Genomic DNA, 17,793 nt, shown 5'->3' on the forward strand with positions numbered 1-17,793 from the left:
AGCAACTGTTGGTCTTCCAAAGGATCCAAGTTTGGTTCCCAGCACCTAGGTTGGGAAGTTTACAACTGCCTGTATCTCCAGCTCCAAGGGGATTTGACATCCTCTCTGGTCTCTGCAAGCACCTGTACACACATGACACACATCAGACACACATGTACATAAATAAAAATAAATATTTGAAACATTACCTTTGGAGTGGGCTATTTAGTCGCCCACAGAAAGAGCGGGTTTGTGTGCTATTTTAAAGTATCCCAAGAAAACCTTGCAGACATGCCTTTTCCAAGGTAAAAAAACTGAGGTGGAGAACAGTTACATAACCCATTCAAGGTCCTGAGCCAGGAATTTGCAGTGTCGGGATTTGAACTTGGGGACCTTGACTCCAAAGCCTGTGTTTATTGCCATGTCAAGCTTATCGCAGTAAAAATGACCATGTATTGAATTTTCGCTGCGTGCCAGACACTCTTGCTGCATTTTGCATCTGTTGTGGCATAGTACATATTGGAATTTCGGTACGTCTCTGTGGATGTGGAAATTGAGCTTCAGTTTAAGTAACCTTAGTCATAGCTCAGGGGACACCATGCCCCTGGTCCAGTCTCTGGATTGGGCAATACGACCCTGACTCCAAATGAGCCATGATGGTCATAACTGCAGGGAAAGGCAGCCAATAACCACACAGTACAGCCACCTTGGCCACTCTGCCCAGGGGAGGATGGTTCTGCAATGTTCAGCTTTCCTGGGGGTCCAGATCAGAAGAGACTTGGGGCTGTCTCTGTTCTAGTTTGCTTTCAATTACTGGGATAAAACTTTCTGGCCAATACCAACTTGGGGAGGAAAGGGTTTATTTGGCTCACATCTCCAAGGTCACAGTTCATCAGGGAGCCCAAAGGAGGAACTCAGGGCAGGAACCAGGAGGCAGGAGCTGGAGCATAGGCCATGGAGGAATGCTGCGTACTGGCTTGCTCCCCTGGCCCATGCTCAGCCTGCTTTCTTTTTTTTCTTTCTTTCTTTTTTTTTCTTTTTGAGACAAGGTCTCCCTGTAGCTCCAGCTGTCCTGGAACTCACTATGTAGACCAGGCTGCTCTAAAAGCTGGTTTCTTTGGGGGGTTGGGAGGGTGTTTGAGACAGGCTCTCACTAGGTAGCCCCAAATGGCCTGGAACTCACTATGTAGACCATCGAACTCACAAAGATCAGCCTGCCTCTGCCTCCCAAGTGCTGGGATCAAAGGCAAGCACCACCAAGTCCAGCCAGCCGGCTTACTTATACAACACAGGACAGCCTACCCAGGGGTGGCACTGCCCACAGTGGGCTGGGCCCTCCCACATCACTCAGCAATCAAGAAAGTACCCCACAGACATGGCCACAGGCCAGTCCAGTGAAATTCCCCGGTTGAGGCTTCCTCAACCCAGGTGTGTCAAGTTGACCACAGAAGCTTCCAGCACAGGTTCTTTAACAGAAAGGAACGTCGTGTTTGCCAGTTTTGAGCACCCATTTCCACCAAGATGATAAAACTTGCAGACTGAGGAAGGCCGGGGTCCCGTGATCTCAGGACAGCCTTGCCAGCATTCTTCTGTGAAAACCCTTTGTTGAAATCTGGAAACGTCTTTCATATTGACGAGCTTCTCAAAGATGGCAGATATGCACTGTCGTCATAGATGAAGAAATGAAGGCCCTGAGAGGGAACCCCAGACGGTCTGATGTTGTACAGAGCAGACTAGAAGCCACACCCTGGATTGTAGGTCTTTCTCTAACAGTGGAAACTCGCTATGACCTGGGGCTACAGGGCAGGGCCCTGCCAAGTCAGTCACCTTAAGATCCCATCTAGAAAGCAGGAGGCCAGGAGGAAAGATGGTTCAGGGCTCTGCTGGGATTCTCAGACTTTGGCTATAATGCATTCAGCCGATCCTTCAAGTATGGCATAGGTTGCTATGGGACTCGGACACCAGCGGTGTGATTCTATCCTTAGCTTCCTGCTGGACTGGGCTGGGAGACTGAGCCTCTGAACTGTAGTCTGAACACTGAGTTAGCCAAGAAGCTTGCTTCCTGTGTACTCAGGAGATGGCCCCCATGAAGCACACAGAAACTGCTCTCATAGCTGAGACTGTTTCCCCACAGCCGTGGCGGGCCCTCTTGGAGCTGTCCTCTCCTTGGAAAGGGGCTTTCGCCAAGATGGACCTGGGTGCCAGCCAGCTGCTGAAGTTTCCAGCAGCAAAGCCAAAGGAAAGTGCTTCAGCGTGCAAGGAACAGGCCTTGGCCCTCCCTTCCCCCCATGTCTTCAGACCTGGGTCTCTGACTCCCTCACCCACTTCCCCATAGGCCCTCAGGCCTGGGGAAACCCTGAAGCTGGCTCTGGGCCCAGTCCTGGGGTAGATGTCACCTGCCCCCATGTGATGGGGGTTAGTTTCCATTTCCTGGAGAGAGCTGCACTTTTGTACCAAGGGGCCCCTGGTTGCCAGGGCAACAGCAGTGTTTCCTGGCGCTGAGCTAAAAGAGCTAGGTTTGCAGGCAGATCTCTGTCCTCCTCTGTCCCTTGCTGACTGCAGTTAGTGGGGATCATACTCGGGCAGTGGGGATGCAGAGGCAAGCAGGCCAAGTCCCTGTCCCCAGCTTGGTCCTGCTGCAATCAATGCTACCACCAATATGTCTGCTCTGCACTTGAGGTAACTCAGGTCCAGTCCCCCAGCATCCCTCCAAGGCAGGAAAGGGAGGGCCCCAGATTGTGCTTGACATAACCTTGAACTCAGAAATGAGTAGTAAGCCTTCGGTCACATAGCTAGTAAATGTCAAAACAGGAGTTCGGATCCAGGCCTGTCTGACTCAAAAACCCCCATTCACTCTGCGGTGTCACACCATGCCCAGTGACACCAGAGAGCAGGATTGTGTGCGGAGGTCCAGAGAGACTTCCTCTAAAGTTGAGGGTGGGGTGGGGGAGGATGGAGCTGCAGTGCAGGTCTCCGTAGCTCCACGTGCCTTTCTAGTTCATTCCTGTGGGTCTCACTGAGTAAGTATTTTGACTCTCACAAATCAATATGGAGATGCTGTTAAAGGTCAGCTTCCATGGCCTGCTCAGAGTGGCAGGCAGTGGTCCTCTGTGGCTCCTCACAGCTTACCTTGGGTCTTCTGCCTAACTGCTGAGTGCGCATGAGCCCAGCTCCCAGCTTTTCACGTATTTGTAGGTAATACACGTGCATCCCTCGTTCCCTCACTGTAGACTTTGTCCCTGATACCCCTAACCCGTAGTCCCTACGCAGTTTAATAAGATCAATGTGTCCCACGTGTTTAACTCTTCCCAGTCGCCTTTGTTCCATCAGAGTAAAACCACGGCGTCACAGTGGCCTCAGTCACTGGCTCTGACCATCCTGTCACTGTCCTTTCTGCCCCTGCTGCCCCCTCAGTCACCTGTCTTACTGCCCTAAGTGCCTTTATGAGACTCTGACTGGCCACCTGGGATTGTGCCCCATCACCTCCTGTCCCAGGATTGACTTTCCCTTGGGCCCTTATTGTAGCCCAGTGGGTGCTTCTCCCGTGGGTGCTCACAGTAACCCTGTGGGTGCTCATGTTAACCCTGTGGGTGCATTTGTCACTGGGCCCCATGAAGGTGGAATATTTCAGTCTCTAGTTATGTCCTACTGTGTCCTCTGGGTGCAGAGCTCTGCTCTGGGTGGGATAGATGGTGGATGAGCTGGGATGACATCCTCAGAAGGTCCCTGGGGGCTCCGGCTGCTTCCCATCTGCACACCTGGAAGCCCTGCTTCGGAAGCCAGTCTCAGTGGCTTGGAGAGAGGGCACACAGGGCGTATGCTACATACAGGCTCTGGACTCCACAGTTCTAAACTGTTTGGCTTTGGACCAACATTGCAGTACCCAGCCTCAAGTTCCCCTTTTCTAAACAAGGACACCTGCTACCTGTTGGAATTGCTGTGAGGATTAGGGAAGTGACAGGTACTGTGCAGGTAACTGGAGGCATATGGGTCGGTGCTGGGTCAGTGGTCATGCCCAGCCTTCTTCTCCAAGTCCCTTTCCTACCTTGGTGTGACTGGACACAGTCTAATCTAGCTGTTGTCACCTGGGGAAAAAATGACTGGCTCTAACAGGTGTCTGGGTGTGACTGAAACTGAGGGACTGGAGGGACTGGGAAACGACAGCTGGGGAAACTGGGGCAAATAGTGGAGAGTTAGTGTTGGGGCGAGTCTCACAGATTGTGTTTCTTTCCACAGTGGCTTCTACTGCAGAACCTGAGACCATGGCCAGAACAGCACAGGTAAGAGTTGCTCCTCAAGGTCCTGCCCTGCCCTCCTTGGCCCGAGGAGCCCCAGCCTCGCCAAACCTGCTTGCAGAGAAACCTATAGTGCCTTCAGATAATCCCTGGTACCTTGAGCTATCATCTGGTCCCTTCAACTGACCCCTGGTACCTTCAGATAACCCCTGGTACCTTTAGATAGCCTCTGATACTCTGGCACCTTTAGATAACCCCTGGTATGTTCTGCTAACCTCTGGTACCTTCGGTTAACCCTGGTACTTCAGTTAGCCCCTAGTTTCTTTAGTCCAGAAAGAACAGTTCTAAAGTCATAGCTTTTCATATGCAAGTCACCAATGATGATATACAATACCCCGAGCACAAAAGGTTGTGAACTGGCTCCTAGGACTAGGATGGGCTTACAGACTAGGAAGCGGAGGTCTGCAGGACTGGTTGAATCCAGGAGCCCAAATGATAGAGTCAGGGTTGTGCTTCTGTGAGCAGCTTTTTCTAGATTGTGTCATTCTTGGGCAGTTCTTCCCTACCTGGCGTGGTCATCACCTGCAGCTCCAGATTCCATTCTCCTGCCTTCATAGACCAGAGGGAAATCATCCCATGATTCCAGGTTTTGCCTTCATTGGCTGGCCTAGGTAGCATGCCTTTTGGAACAGAACATTAAATTGGACCCAGCTGAACTACATAGCTCAAGAATCATTCCTCAGGAAGGGAAATGGGCAGCTAGGCAGACAAAAAAGAGGAAGGAAGGGAGAGAGAGGGAGGGAGAGATGGGGAGGGAGAGAGGGGGAGGGAGGGAGAGAGGGAGGGATGGAAGGCAGGATGGAAGGAAGGCAGGAAGGAAGGAGGGAGGGAGGGAAGGAAGGAAGGCAGGAAGGAAGGAGGGAAGGCAGGAAGGATAGAGAAAGATCTCAAGAGAGCGAGTGAACAATGAATGAGGTCACTAGTGTCCAGGAAGGAAGGAGGGAAGCTGTGTGACCATCAAGCTGTCAAGCTGTGTGACCACCAAGCTGTGTGACCATCAAGCTGTCAAGCTGTGTGACCATCCTGGTGGGGCATAGAATTTGAGTCCAAATGGAGCATTTACTTTTGTGTGACTGTTGGAGTAAGGGTCCCTTTGGTCAGGGTTTGCCTAAGAGAGGTCCCAGTTGGCTGGCCTTACAGGACGAGGTGTGGTCACTGCAAGCATAGTGTTAGAAGGGGAGACTAAACTGAGGGACCCCTTTTGCTCTAACAGAACTCTCACAGAACAGTCTTTTTTCCAGATGGCTGAACTCAGTGCTAACTGCACATCATCCATTTCATGGCTTGACACGCCATGAACCAGGGATAGTTACAGCTTGCAGAGAGTAGTGTTTATATGATGCAAGACAGGCTCTCAAAATAGCCTTGCCTTGGCGGGGTCTCCCTCCTGGCCTCCCCAGGAGCACGCTTTGCCTCAAGCCTCTCTGACCAGGAAGCGTGTTTGTGGTTATGGGCAAAAGTCCAAGTCAGAGCTCTGGCTGTTCCCCTTTTCCTGTGTAAGCTCCCGCAGGAGCTAGGAGGCACTTGCCTTGCAGGATTCTGGATGACTCAAGCAATCAGGTCAGCCTGCAAGATCAGTGGGTCCAGGACCTGGGGTTCAGAGCTTTCAATCAGGGCCCATTAGCCCCATGCAAGCAAGTCTCAGGGTGGCTGGACCTGGGGGGGTGTCTTTCCTCCCATGGAGTAGGTCAGATACCCATGCACCACTTTGCTCTGATGGGGCATGAAGGAGGTCTGGGGCCAGCAGAAAGGTGCCCCCCCCCGTGCTAGGAGGCTTTGGGAGACAAGGGGATTTTGGAGGCTCTGGGAGGACTGGGTGGATCATAGCTGGGAAAGAATCCAGTGCAGTTTTGGGGAGGAAGAGCAATTCTGGGTGCTTGGCAGGCAGCAGCTGTGGGAGGGAGGAGCTTGCAGAAGACAGGGGTAGAGCCAGGCATGGTGGCACGGGCCTTTCATTCCAGTACTCAGGAGGCAGAGGCAGGCAGCTCTCTGTGAGTTTGAAGCCAGCTTATCTATAGTGAGTTCCAGGCCAGCTGGGGCTACATAGTGACACCCCTAAAAAAAAAAAAAAAACGCTAGAGAAGTGTGAGGAAGGTGATGGTCCTCTCTCTCCAGCTGCACGCGTGCACACCTACAGACACACTGCTCACTCTCCTGCAGTCCAGTCATCCCAGTTCCTTCCCCCATGATCCTGTACCCCCCGCCCCATCAACTTCCAAAGAGGTGAACTTGGGGCCCAAGGGTACAAAGAAGGAGTGCAATGCCACGGAAGGGCTGCAGTGTATGGCTCTGTGGCCTGTTTAGTAGTGAGGTTTGGGTTGGAGTACAATGATAAACATAGAAATGTGTGTGGAGGGGCCTGGACAGATGGCTCAGTGGTTAAGAGCACTGACTGCTCTTGCAGAGGACCTGGGTTCGATTCCCAGCACCCACATGGAGACTAACAACCGTCCATAACTCCAGTTACAGGGGAATCTGATTCTCTCTTCTGACCTCTGTGGGCATTGCACAACACAGGTGCACTTATATACATGCAGGCAATATACACATACACATAAAAAAAATAAGATATTTTTAAAAAGGTTGTATGAACAGGTGAGGGGGCAGGTGCACTTGCTGGGACCCGGGCAGCTGCAAGGTCCAACTGGCTGAACTCTTGCTCAGTCTAGGGTGGTAGCCTCACATACCTGCAGTGAATAGAGTGGGGCCTCACACCCTGGAGCCCCTGGGTCAGGCTGCTTACCACCTGCTGAGTGTTTCTGGGTAGAAAGCCCTTTCTCCCCTCTCCCTCCATCTCCAGTACCTGTAGCCAATTCTGTCTGCCTGGGGTGTGACAGGCCAATGACAGGTGACCCAGGCAGCTGCACAGGTGACACTTAGAGATGCAGACTTTCCACAGTGGGTGGGCCTGGGGCTAACGGCCTGTGGGAGCTTGAATTGGGTGGTTTAAGGGATCATTTATCTCTGTGTCTCTGTGTTAATGTCCCAGGCTAAGCCCCACTTCACTTACAATGACTGTGGCCATGAGCATCTGGGATCATGGGGCAGGCAAGCACTTAAAAGACTTTGCTGTCCTTGTGCAGAGAGCTTTGTGGAGGACTGAGCTAGCGCCTCCTTAGCTTGCTTCTCCATGAACGCTTTGGTTAGGCCTGTGTGGGCCGTTAGCCATCCTTCTGAAATGTACACATTGTCTGTCTTCTGTCACCTTCAGCCCATCCTCAAACACTGCTGGAAGCCATACAGTGTCCATGGAGGGAGGGGGCAGAAGAGGAGCCCCAGTAGGGAGGGAAGGGTGTCTGGACCTGGTCTTCCGCCCTGCATCCTGGGAAGACGCTTCTGTCTCTTCCCAGGCCCTCCAGGCAGCTTTTGAACCTAAGATCATAGAGACCTTAGACATTTGACTGTGAGCTTTCAGGAACCGTCTCAGAATCTGTCTTGACACTTGTCACCACCAACACACCCCCTGTGATGCTTAATCTCAATTGTTAACTTGGTGAGACAGGCCTCTGGGGGAGTAAGTTGATTCGGTTAATTGAGGTGGGAAAATTTGCCCACTTTGGGTGGCACCCTTCCCTGGGTTGGGGTCCTGGGATGGATAAAAAGGAAAACATGATCTGGGCACAAGCATTCATCTCTCTGGAGTTTTCTTTGTGTGTTTTTTTGGTTTTGTTTGTTTGTTTGTTTGTTTGTTTTTGGTATTTTTGAGACAACCTGGAATTCACTATGTAGACCAGGCTGGCCTCAAACTCACAGAGACCTACCTGCCTCTGCCTCCTGAGTGCTAGGATTAAAGGCATGGTCCACCACGCCCGGCCTATTCATCTCTCTTTTTGTTGACTGTGGATGCAGTGCAACCAGCTGCCCCCCCACCAACTTCCCCACCATGAGGGACTGTGCCCTTGAACTGTGAGCTCAAATAAACCCTTTCTCCCTTAAGTTGCTTTTGTCAGGGTATTTTATCACAGCAACAAGGCAAATAACTGAAACACTGCTACATGTCAACCTTGTGAAAGACAGAAGTCTGAAACCTGCTGCTTCTTGACTGCTTTGAACCTACACAGAAGACAGGTTACATGGTTGAGCCTGGTGAAAAAATGTCAAATGTTGGGAATAGTGTCGTGAGAATCAGTCCTGTTTAATGGACGGGACAGTGATGCTGGGTGCCAGAGCCTTGCTTTACCCAGGTCCTGACAGGAGGCACGCCCAGGGCAGCCGAGCAGGACCACAGGCCCTCAGCAAGCTCACAGCCCCATCTTCTGCATCCTGCTCCAGAGCATCCCCACGCAGCCTCTGTCCTCACACATGAGCTTACAGACTCTGGGCCTGGCTCCTAAGCACTGTAGAATCTGGGCTTACTCTCTCAGTGTTCCTCACTGCTCCCCAGGCCTCTGCCAAGTTTCCCATGTGGGATACTTTACCACCACAACCCCCGTAGCCCCTGGGTGGGGGCAGCCGTTGCTCATCCCGTAGAACTCATAGGAACTCTGACGTCATGTCCAGAAAGTCAAGTCTGATCTACCCAGCATGAGATTACACATCTATTTAGGAAACAAATACCAAGGGCATGTCTAGATGTTCCAGGTCCTGAGCTGTGGCCTGGAAATACATCAGTGAGCAAGATAGGTGCAGCCCCTCCCTTCACAGTGCTTCCTTCACTTTCTTCTCTGCCCCCGTGCTGCACTTAGCAGACCATATGTGGCTGCAGTTGCTCTGCATCTCCCTGTGTGACTGCGAGTTCTTAGAACTGCCTGAACCCAGCACTCAGTAGAGTCTCAGTGAGTGTGGCTTGGATGGATATGGATGGATGGATGGATGGATGGATGGATGGATGGATGGATGGATGGATGGATGGATGGATGGATGGATGGATGGATGGATGGATGGATGGATGGATGGATGGATGGATGGATGGATGGATGGATGGATGGATGGATGGATGGATGGATGGATGGATGGATGGATGGATGGATGGATGGATGGATGGATGGATGGATGGATGGATGGATGGATGGATGGATGGATGGATGGATGGATGGATGGATGGATGGATGGATGGATGGATGGATGGATGGATGGATGGATGGATGGATGGGCGGATGGGTGGATGGGTGGATGGATGGATGGATGGATGGATGGATGGATGGATGGATGGATGGATGACAGGTAGATAAACAGAGGAACAGATGTGTAACTATGGATAGATGGATATGTAGAGGGTGGACAGATGGATGAATGGATGGATGGATGGGTGGCTTGGTAGATGGGTGGATTGGTAGATGGACAGACACATGGACAGAGGGATGGATGAATGGATGGCTGGAGGACGGTGGCATTAATAGACAGATGGGTAGGTTGGTGGTTGGCATAGACTGATGAATGGAGATGTTTGGGTGGGTGGCTCTAGTTTCCCTGGAAACAAGAACCTGTGTGAGAAAGCACTTGGGATCCAGCAGAGGGGGAGCATTGGTGTCTGTGTTTAGCCTTGGAAGGTAGTCACAGAGAGGAAGCAGGTCTCCCTGAAAGGATCTGTCCTGACAAGGGAGGCGGGTGGCGCAGTCCAGTAACTTAGATGCTTAGTCCTCACGGGGACAGAGACAGGTGGGCATCCCTGGCAGGTAAGAAGCCATAGGCTATGTGATGTTTGTCCCTTCCCTTCGGACCTCCCAAATCTTAATGGTATGTGGCAGGGAGGGAGAAAACTTGGTCTGGTGTAGGTGCCATTCATCCCCTTCCCAGCCAGGCCTCTGGTGTTCGTGTCACCTGCCCTCTCTGATGTACAGATGGTCGTGTCACCTGCCCTCTCTGATGTACAGATGGTCATGTCACCTGCCCTCTCTTATGTGGGTCTTTAGGATCCCAAGGTGTTCTGCCCTCCTCCTCCAAGTGAGCCCTGGGAAGATGGGCAAGAGGCTGAACTAGAGAGGTGATAGACAGGTAGGCTCAGAACAGTGGCGAGAAAAGCATCAGGGGTCATAGCAACAGCTGCCTACAAAGGGTCCAGACAGACCCTAGAGGACCTGGCCCGTAAGAGGACCTTTCAAAACTGGACACTCTAACACTGGTACCAGCATCTCCAGTGCCCAGCAAGTGCTACTAGGAATCCGTGCTAGGAAGGAGTCAAATTGTACCCTCACCCCACCTGCCTTCCTCCTCAGCATCCCCCACCTCAGAAGGGAGTGACGTCATTCGTTCATCCATCTCAGTTAATGAGCCCTCTCTGGTTTCTGTTGCCAAGCTCATGCTAGGTGTGGGGATCCAGTTATTCCTGTGTTTAGTTGTGTCTTACTCATGACATCGTCCCTGTCTTGCAGGGAGCCAAGAACCAAAAAGCCAGGCATGGTGGCACACACCTGTAATGCTAGTACTTGACAGGTGGATCAGGAGTTCAAGGTCAGCCTTGGCTACATAGTAAGTTCAAGACTAGCCTGGGCTACATGAGACCCTGACCCTCCCCCCGCCCAAAGAATCAAAAACAAACAAAAAACAAAGGATCAAGAGGCAAGCTAGACTATAGGTCTTTAAGACTCTTTACAAAGCAGATAGTTTTCCCGTTAGCCTCTTGTTTTTCCTCTATCCTAGAATCAATAATGGAAATTCATATTTTCTGACATTGCTGCGCCAGAGTATTGAGAGGGAAACACTGAAGGGTTGGAAGTAAAATTCCAGCAGGACATCAGCTGCCTGATTCTGGTAATGAGGACTCGAAGGCTTCCCTTGTTCAGTCTCTGAGGTGTGAGTGCACAGACGGGCACTGGCCCTCGGGTCCCTGGATCAGACTGTCTATCCAGGGTGGCACTGTCCTCACAAATGTCACAGGCTCTAGGAGGTCTGAAGAGAGACAGAGGGAGTCTAGGTGGAGACAGGGCCAGCATGCACTGTCCCTTGCATGTGTTCTGGCCTAGTATTTGGCCTGTTACACTTTCTTTCTCTGCCCAGGGGTGAGATCAGATAGCAGGGGATTCAGGGGTGGCGGGAAGAAGGCTGTGTCCCTTTCTGATCACCTGCCCTGGGAGAACTTTAAATAGCAGCCCTGTGCCCACGCATGCATGCCTTGGAGGAGTCAGCTTCTGTGACCGAAGACAGAGGGCAGACAGATGCCTGGCTGGGTCCCAGGTGCAGCCACTGGGGACTGAGGCGAGCTTGTCCAAGCCTCACTCTTTGAAGGCACAGAGTGGGCTCTTCTGCCCCCAACAACTCTGTCCACAGAGTCTTTTCTGATTTATTTTTATAGCTAGTATTGGGTTTGGTTGTTTTCTGTTACCTTGCTTCTTACCTAAGGTGTTTATCACAACCATTTATTGTAATGTGAGCTCATCTCTGCCATTGAGCTGGGGGCTCACGAAAGACAAGGAATAGATCTTTCTTCCTGCATCTTCAGCCCCTGGTAGTAGCACAGATGAAAGTGCTGTGTGCCCAGTGACAGTCTCTGGTATACCAGGCTTTCCTGGACCCTGCACTTCTCTGTGCCATGTGGCTGACCCACATCTGACTCCTCTCTGAAGCAACTCATTGTGCATTCAGGTTTAGATTGGATGTCTGAGGTCTCCTGGCTCCCTGCCCTCTTCTCCTAGCCTGCAAGGACTCTGCCAGCCTGTCCTTAGATGCCAGTTCACAGCTCAGTTTACTGGGCTCCCAGGACCAGCACTTGTCTTGGCATTGAACCTGAAAGTAGCTCTGGGTCCCCTGGGCCCAAGGCCTCCCTCTGAGTAGCTGGCAGCTGTGAGGTTTGTGGAGCTTGAGGATGGAAGGGATCAGGGAAGAGGGCCTGTGTGGCTTCCTGTCTGAAATGGTCCTGGAGCTTCTGGTTTTTTAATTGTTTATTTATTTATTTTTATGTGTATTAATTTTTGTCTGCATGAATGTATGTGCAACATGTGCATTCAATCCTTGTGAATGTCAGAAGAGAACTTTGGATCCCCTGGAACTGGAGGTACTGAGTTGTTAGCTGCCATGTGTGTGCTGGGAACTGAGCTTGGGTCTTCTGCAAGAGAAGGCAGTACTCTTAACTCCTAAGCCATCTCTCCAGCCCCTAGCCAGACTTAAAGTTCTCCAGGAGGTGGCAGGTGGTGTGGGGCTGTGAACCTTCTTGGTCAGCCCCATCCCTCCCCACCCGCCTTGGGGAAGCGGCACTGTCCTTTGAACTGGCTGCAGCAGGCAGTTCTAAAGAGTCAGCCACACCCTTTCCCGGGTGACCAGCATTTAGATTTTCTAGGGAACGGAGCTCAGCCTGTACCAGTGCTATTGGTCTTTCCTGTCTGAGCCTAAGGTCATCTCTCACCAACTGCCTTTCTCTCCACAGAATGCCAAGTACCGGGGCTCCATCCATGACTTCCCAGACTTTGATTCCAATCAGGATGCTGAGGCTCTGTACACAGCCATGAAGGGCTTTGGTGGGTATCAGCCCCATGAGTGGATCCTTCAGGGAGGACGGTAGATGGGAGCTTGCTGGTACCATTTGGAGTCTATCCCAGAGCCTTTGTTATTATTCCATGACCTTTCTAGGGAGATATGAGTGACAGGTAGGGAACCAGTGACAGACCACAAAACTGATTCTACCCAAGTCCAGTTTGGTGAACCAGTTAGTTTATTGGGGTTACTTACAGGAGCATAGGAGACCCCCCCCCCAAACAACTGCATCACCAAAAAGCCTACCCTAGCATATATGATGACTCAGGAAAGCTACATGTCTGAAGCCCCGCCCAACTTGCAAGTGTTACTGCTTTTATAACCTTGGGGAGGGGCCTTGTGATTCTTGTATCTTTCTGAGTTTTCTCTTATTATTGTTGTTGTTTTACGTGTATGAGTGTTTTGCCTACATATATATAAGTTCACCAGCATGTGTACAGTACCCATGGGGGCCAGAAGAGAGTGATGAATCACCTGGAACTGGAGTTATAGGTGGTAGCTGCCATGTGGGTGCTGAGAACCAAACCTTGGTCCTCTGAGAACAGCCAGTGCTCTTAACCTCTGAGCCATCTCTCCAGCTCCCCTTTTTGAGTTTTCTGAGCCTGCTAAATTTCATGAGCTTTCTGAGCATTGAGCTAGGTTCATTTTATGAACTTCCTGAGGGAAGAAGCCTCCCTCCTCCTTGAGGGAATGTCTCCTTTCCAGGGGCGCAGCTGCACAGCAGCTGTGGGAGGGGGTGGGGGAAGGGTGCTGAGATGGTGCAATGTAGTTTTGTTTCCTTCCCAGTTGCTAGGGATTGGCCCCAGGACCTCACACATGCTAGGACGTGATATACTTCTGAGGTCTGTGAAATATTTTCCATAATTTTACAATAAAATAATGTTAAACTACTAAAGAGATATAGCAGAATCCCACACACAGACCTACCACGGGACTTAGGGAACAGGCCTGATAATGTAGCTGAGCACTGTGGTCTGTCAGTGCCCTGGTGATGACTCCTAACATTCCTCAGGGTAACCACTGCCCTGAGTTTCTTGGGCCCGGCTGGGGGAGGTGGGTGAGAGACAGGTCTCCCAGCTGGCCTGGAACTTGCTGTATAAACCAGGCCTGTCTCGACCTCACAGAGATCTACCTGCCTCTGCCTCTCAAGTGCTGGGATTAAAGGCGTGTGCTACCATGCCTGGCCCCTGCCCTGAAGTTATGCTTACACAGCCTTTGCTTCTTTGAGATTGGAAGGACACTATGCTGGGTTAGACATCTGGGTTTTCTAAGTCAAGTGCATTGTGAGGCTATAGGCAAGTCTTCATCTGTCTCTGTGCCTAGGTTTCTGTACTTGTGCCATAGGGAGCTGGATTGGGGACCCTCTGAGCTTACATGTTGTGGGTGCCATGACCAATCACAGCGGGGACTTTGTAGGTCCCTGTAGACTCTTACCTGTCGCCTACCTCCTTGTTGGGAGCAGAAGGCTCCTGCCCATAGCTGCAGGAGCTACAAGGCCTCTGGCTGGGTGAGGAAGCAGGCATTGGGGGCTTCCCGGAGGCAGACTGGGTAGGTGACAGTGTAACTAAACACAATGAGCTTGTGTCTTGATGAGTACAAAGTCAAAGTCAGAGTAAACACAGCTGAGACAAAGGAACAGAGGAAGTTTTGTTACCTGCATTAGGCAAGAGTCATTCCCAAAGGAATGCTCTCCCCAAACAGAAGCAGCGTGGGGATTTTATTCAGGGGGCCTATGTGTGTTCACCTACAGGTGGGCCCATTCCTGAGAATGCTTATTTTAGGAGTACATGCTCCATTTACAGTGGATGGACAGAAATGCCTCTGGGCAGGTTCCACTTACATCATAAAGTATAAGCTGAAAATAAAGGAGAGGAGATTTTGGAGACACTGGCACAGATGTCTGCCCCGAAGGTCTGACTTGCCTTGTCACCAACAACAGTGTCCTCCGTGTTACAGGCAGTGACAAAGAGTCCATCCTGGAGCTGATCACCTCCCGAAGCAACAGACAGAGGCAGGAGATCTGCCAGAGCTACAAGTCCCTCTACGGCAAAGTACGCAGGGCGGCTGGACGTTGGGCTGGGGTGGGGGCTGTCACTCCCCCTGACATCATTCAGGATCCTTCCCAATCCTGCTCCAGCTCTGCCTACATACTGGCTCTGCTGTTCTTCCTCTGGGTGCTCGTTTGCTAAGACCACATCAAAGAAGTAGACCTACATGATGGCCACTCTGTGCACTCCCAGGGCCTGAGAGAGACTCACAGAAAGGAAGACAGACAGTGATGGGGGAGGGTAGTGCTGTGGACTCGGATGAACCTGCATGGCTTACTTGTAGCTGTGTGAAGTCTCGAGGGCCTTTTCTAAGGAGTGATGGTAGTGTCCTTCCAAGAGCGGGATTCATTCAGCAAGGTGACCAAGAGGGCCTGGCAGAGACAGTACTCACTTATCCCTTCTCCCCATCCTGGGGCTCTGCCACCCCCAGGACCTCATCGCAGACTTGAAGTATGAGCTAACGGGGAAGTTTGAACGGCTGATCGTGAACCTGATGAGGCCACTTGCCTACTGCGATGCCAAGGAAATCAAAGACGCCATCTCGGTAAGAAGCAGAGGTGTGGGGGCGGTAGAGGGATGGCTCAGCGGTTAGAGCACTGATGCTCCTGCAGAGAACCCAGGTTTGGTTCCCAACACCCACATGGGACCAACAACCATTCAGTACTCCAGTTCCAGGGGATCTGACGCCCTCTTCTGACCTCCCTGGGCATTGCATGACACGGGCGCTTTCACATGCATGCAGGCAGTATACTCACACACATAAAAGGAAACAAAATAAAATAAAAAAGCACCACACCCCCAGTGGCTGTATTCTGCTTCAAGAAGCAGCTTGTCCTAGAGGGGCTCCCATTATTCGCCAGCTTGACAGATGTAGACAGATGTCAGGGAAAAGCAGACTCATGAAAGAGACCCTTGGTCCTGATCCCCACACCAGGCAGTACAGTCCTGAAAAGACATGGAGACCAATGGTATCCGACACACCAGAGGCCGAGGGCACAGTAGAAAAGTCAGCAAGGCCAAGCCCTGGGCTTGAACAGGCCAAGCTGAGCCCCAAACCTGCAGAGGCTTCAGCACATGCGAGTGCTGAGGGTCAAGCAGGGTTTCACCTGGTTCAGGCAGAGCTGCGCTTCTAGGTAGAAGGGGTCGATGCCCTGGTGGTACAGGCCTGTAATCCCAACATGGGAGGGAAGGCCAGAGGATGGTAAGTTCAAGGCCATGGCCTGAGTTACCTAAAAGAAAAAAAAGGCAGCAGGGGCTGGGGAGCAGCCGGGGACCGGAGAGACGGCTCAGCAGTTAAGAGCACTTGCTGCTCTACCAAAGGACCCCAGGTCAGTTTCCTGCATGGCAGCTAACAACTGTGCATAACTCCAATATTCCAGTTCCAGGGAACCCGATGCTTTCTGGCCTCTGAGGCACTGCATGCATGTGGTATGCTTACATACATGTAGGCAAAACACTCATATACATTAAATAAAAAGTTAAATACTTTTATAAGATGGGAGGTGGGCACGGCTTATTGGGTAGGTGCTTGCTTCGCAAGCATGAGGACTTGAGTTCAAATCCCTGACACTCATTTAAAAACCAGGGTTCCCTCGAGATAGGGACCATCCTGCCCCACCCACAAGTTACTCTCTCTTGCAGGGCGTCGGCACAGATGAGAAATGCCTCGTTGAGATCTTGGCTTCCCGGACCAATGAGCAGATCCACCAGCTAGTGGCCGCATATAAAGATGGTGAGATGGACTGGGAGACCTCTTGGCGTACAAGGGTGGGGATACCAAGACTAGCCACCCAAGTTCCCTCTGACTCTGTCCACCCTTCCATCCATCTGCCCATCTATTCACTATCCACCCACCAATCTATCATCTATCCACCTGTCCACCACCCATCTATCCACCCATCCATCCACCCATCTACCTGCCCACCCACCCACCCATCCATCCATCCATCCTCCATTCGTCTACCATCCATCCACCTACCTTCCATCCATCTACCCATTCATCCATCAGCCTATCCATTTATCCATCCATCTGCTCATCCATCTACCTACCTGTCCATCCATCCATCCATCCATCCATCATCCATCCTCCATTCGTCTACCATCCATCCACCTACCTTCCATCCATCTACCCATCCATCCATTCATTAACCAGTCCATTCATCCATCCATCAATCCATTTAGTCATCCATCCATCAGCCTATCCATTCATCCCTCTGTCTGTTCATCTACCTGCCTGTCCACTATCCATCCATCCATCCATCCATCCATCCATCCATCCATCCATCCTCCATTCACCTACCATCCATCCATCTACCTTCCATCCATCTATCCATTCATGCATTAGCCTGTTCATTCATCTGTCCACCTATCTATTCATCCATCTACCCATCCTCCATCCATCATTCATCAATCCACCTACCTTCTAGCCATCCATCCATTCATCAACTTACCCATTCATCCATCTATCCACTCATTCATCCGTCCACCCACCTATCAATACATCCATTCATCCACCCACTCACCATCCATCCATCCATCTATTCAGAAAGTACCCAGTCTATGCTGGGTAGTGTGCAGTTCTCAGGATACGGCAATAGGGGAAAACAGTGTATTCCTTCCTGCCTAGACCCTGTAGACTCATGAGATAATAGTGGGTTTAAGAGAAACATGACTGAGACACACAGTGGTCAGATTTGATAAAGGAAATGAACAAGACTTTCCCAAAACAGGACCTATGTCAGGCAGGTAGTCACAGAACACCTGACTTGGAGAAAATGGGGAGCTGGTTGTATAGAGAGTGAAGAGATGTTCCTTCTGTCAGAAGGACCAGCCAGTACCACATCCCCGAGGCAGAAGTAAGCCAGGTAGCCCTGGTGAGGCTGGAGAGGTAGAGGACAGGGCAGCATCACACAGGGCCTTTGTAGCCAAGAGACAGGAGATGTTTCACTCTGAATCCAAGGGAAAGTAGGGGATGTTGCAATCAGAATGGGCCTTGTGACAGCCACTTTTGTCATTATAGCTGGGAGAACCTTCTGAAAGCTTGTAGCTGCTGTTCACATGAGGGG

The 17,793-nt window shown here is 51.3% G+C and overlaps 1 protein-coding gene across 5 annotated transcripts in view; it reads left to right on the forward strand.

Annotated features, from left to right (window-relative positions):
- Positions 1–17,793, forward strand: part of Anxa6 (annexin A6) — a 58,347-nt gene that overhangs the window by 8,731 nt on the left and 31,823 nt on the right. For 4 of the 5 annotated variants that reach the window (XM_017802870.2, XM_017802871.2, XM_008851870.3 and 1 more), the window contains exons 2-6: positions 4,216–4,259; positions 12,574–12,664; positions 14,637–14,731; positions 15,159–15,272; positions 16,370–16,460. In XM_017802870.2, coding sequence (XP_017658359.1) covers positions 4,242–4,259; positions 12,574–12,664; positions 14,637–14,731; positions 15,159–15,272; positions 16,370–16,460 — 409 coding nt within the window. In that variant the 5' untranslated portion in view covers positions 4,216–4,241. Of the gene's footprint in view, positions 1–4,215; positions 4,260–10,853; positions 10,965–12,573; positions 12,665–14,636; positions 14,732–15,158; positions 15,273–16,369; positions 16,461–17,793 lie in introns of those variants that run through there. The other variant, XM_029555414.1, reaches the window with a different exon arrangement.

The sequence above is a fragment of the Nannospalax galili genome, unplaced genomic scaffold, assembly GCF_000622305.1.
Source record: "Nannospalax galili isolate Female #2095 unplaced genomic scaffold, S.galili_v1.0 scaffold706, whole genome shotgun sequence".
NCBI lineage: Eukaryota > Metazoa > Chordata > Mammalia > Rodentia > Spalacidae > Nannospalax > Nannospalax galili.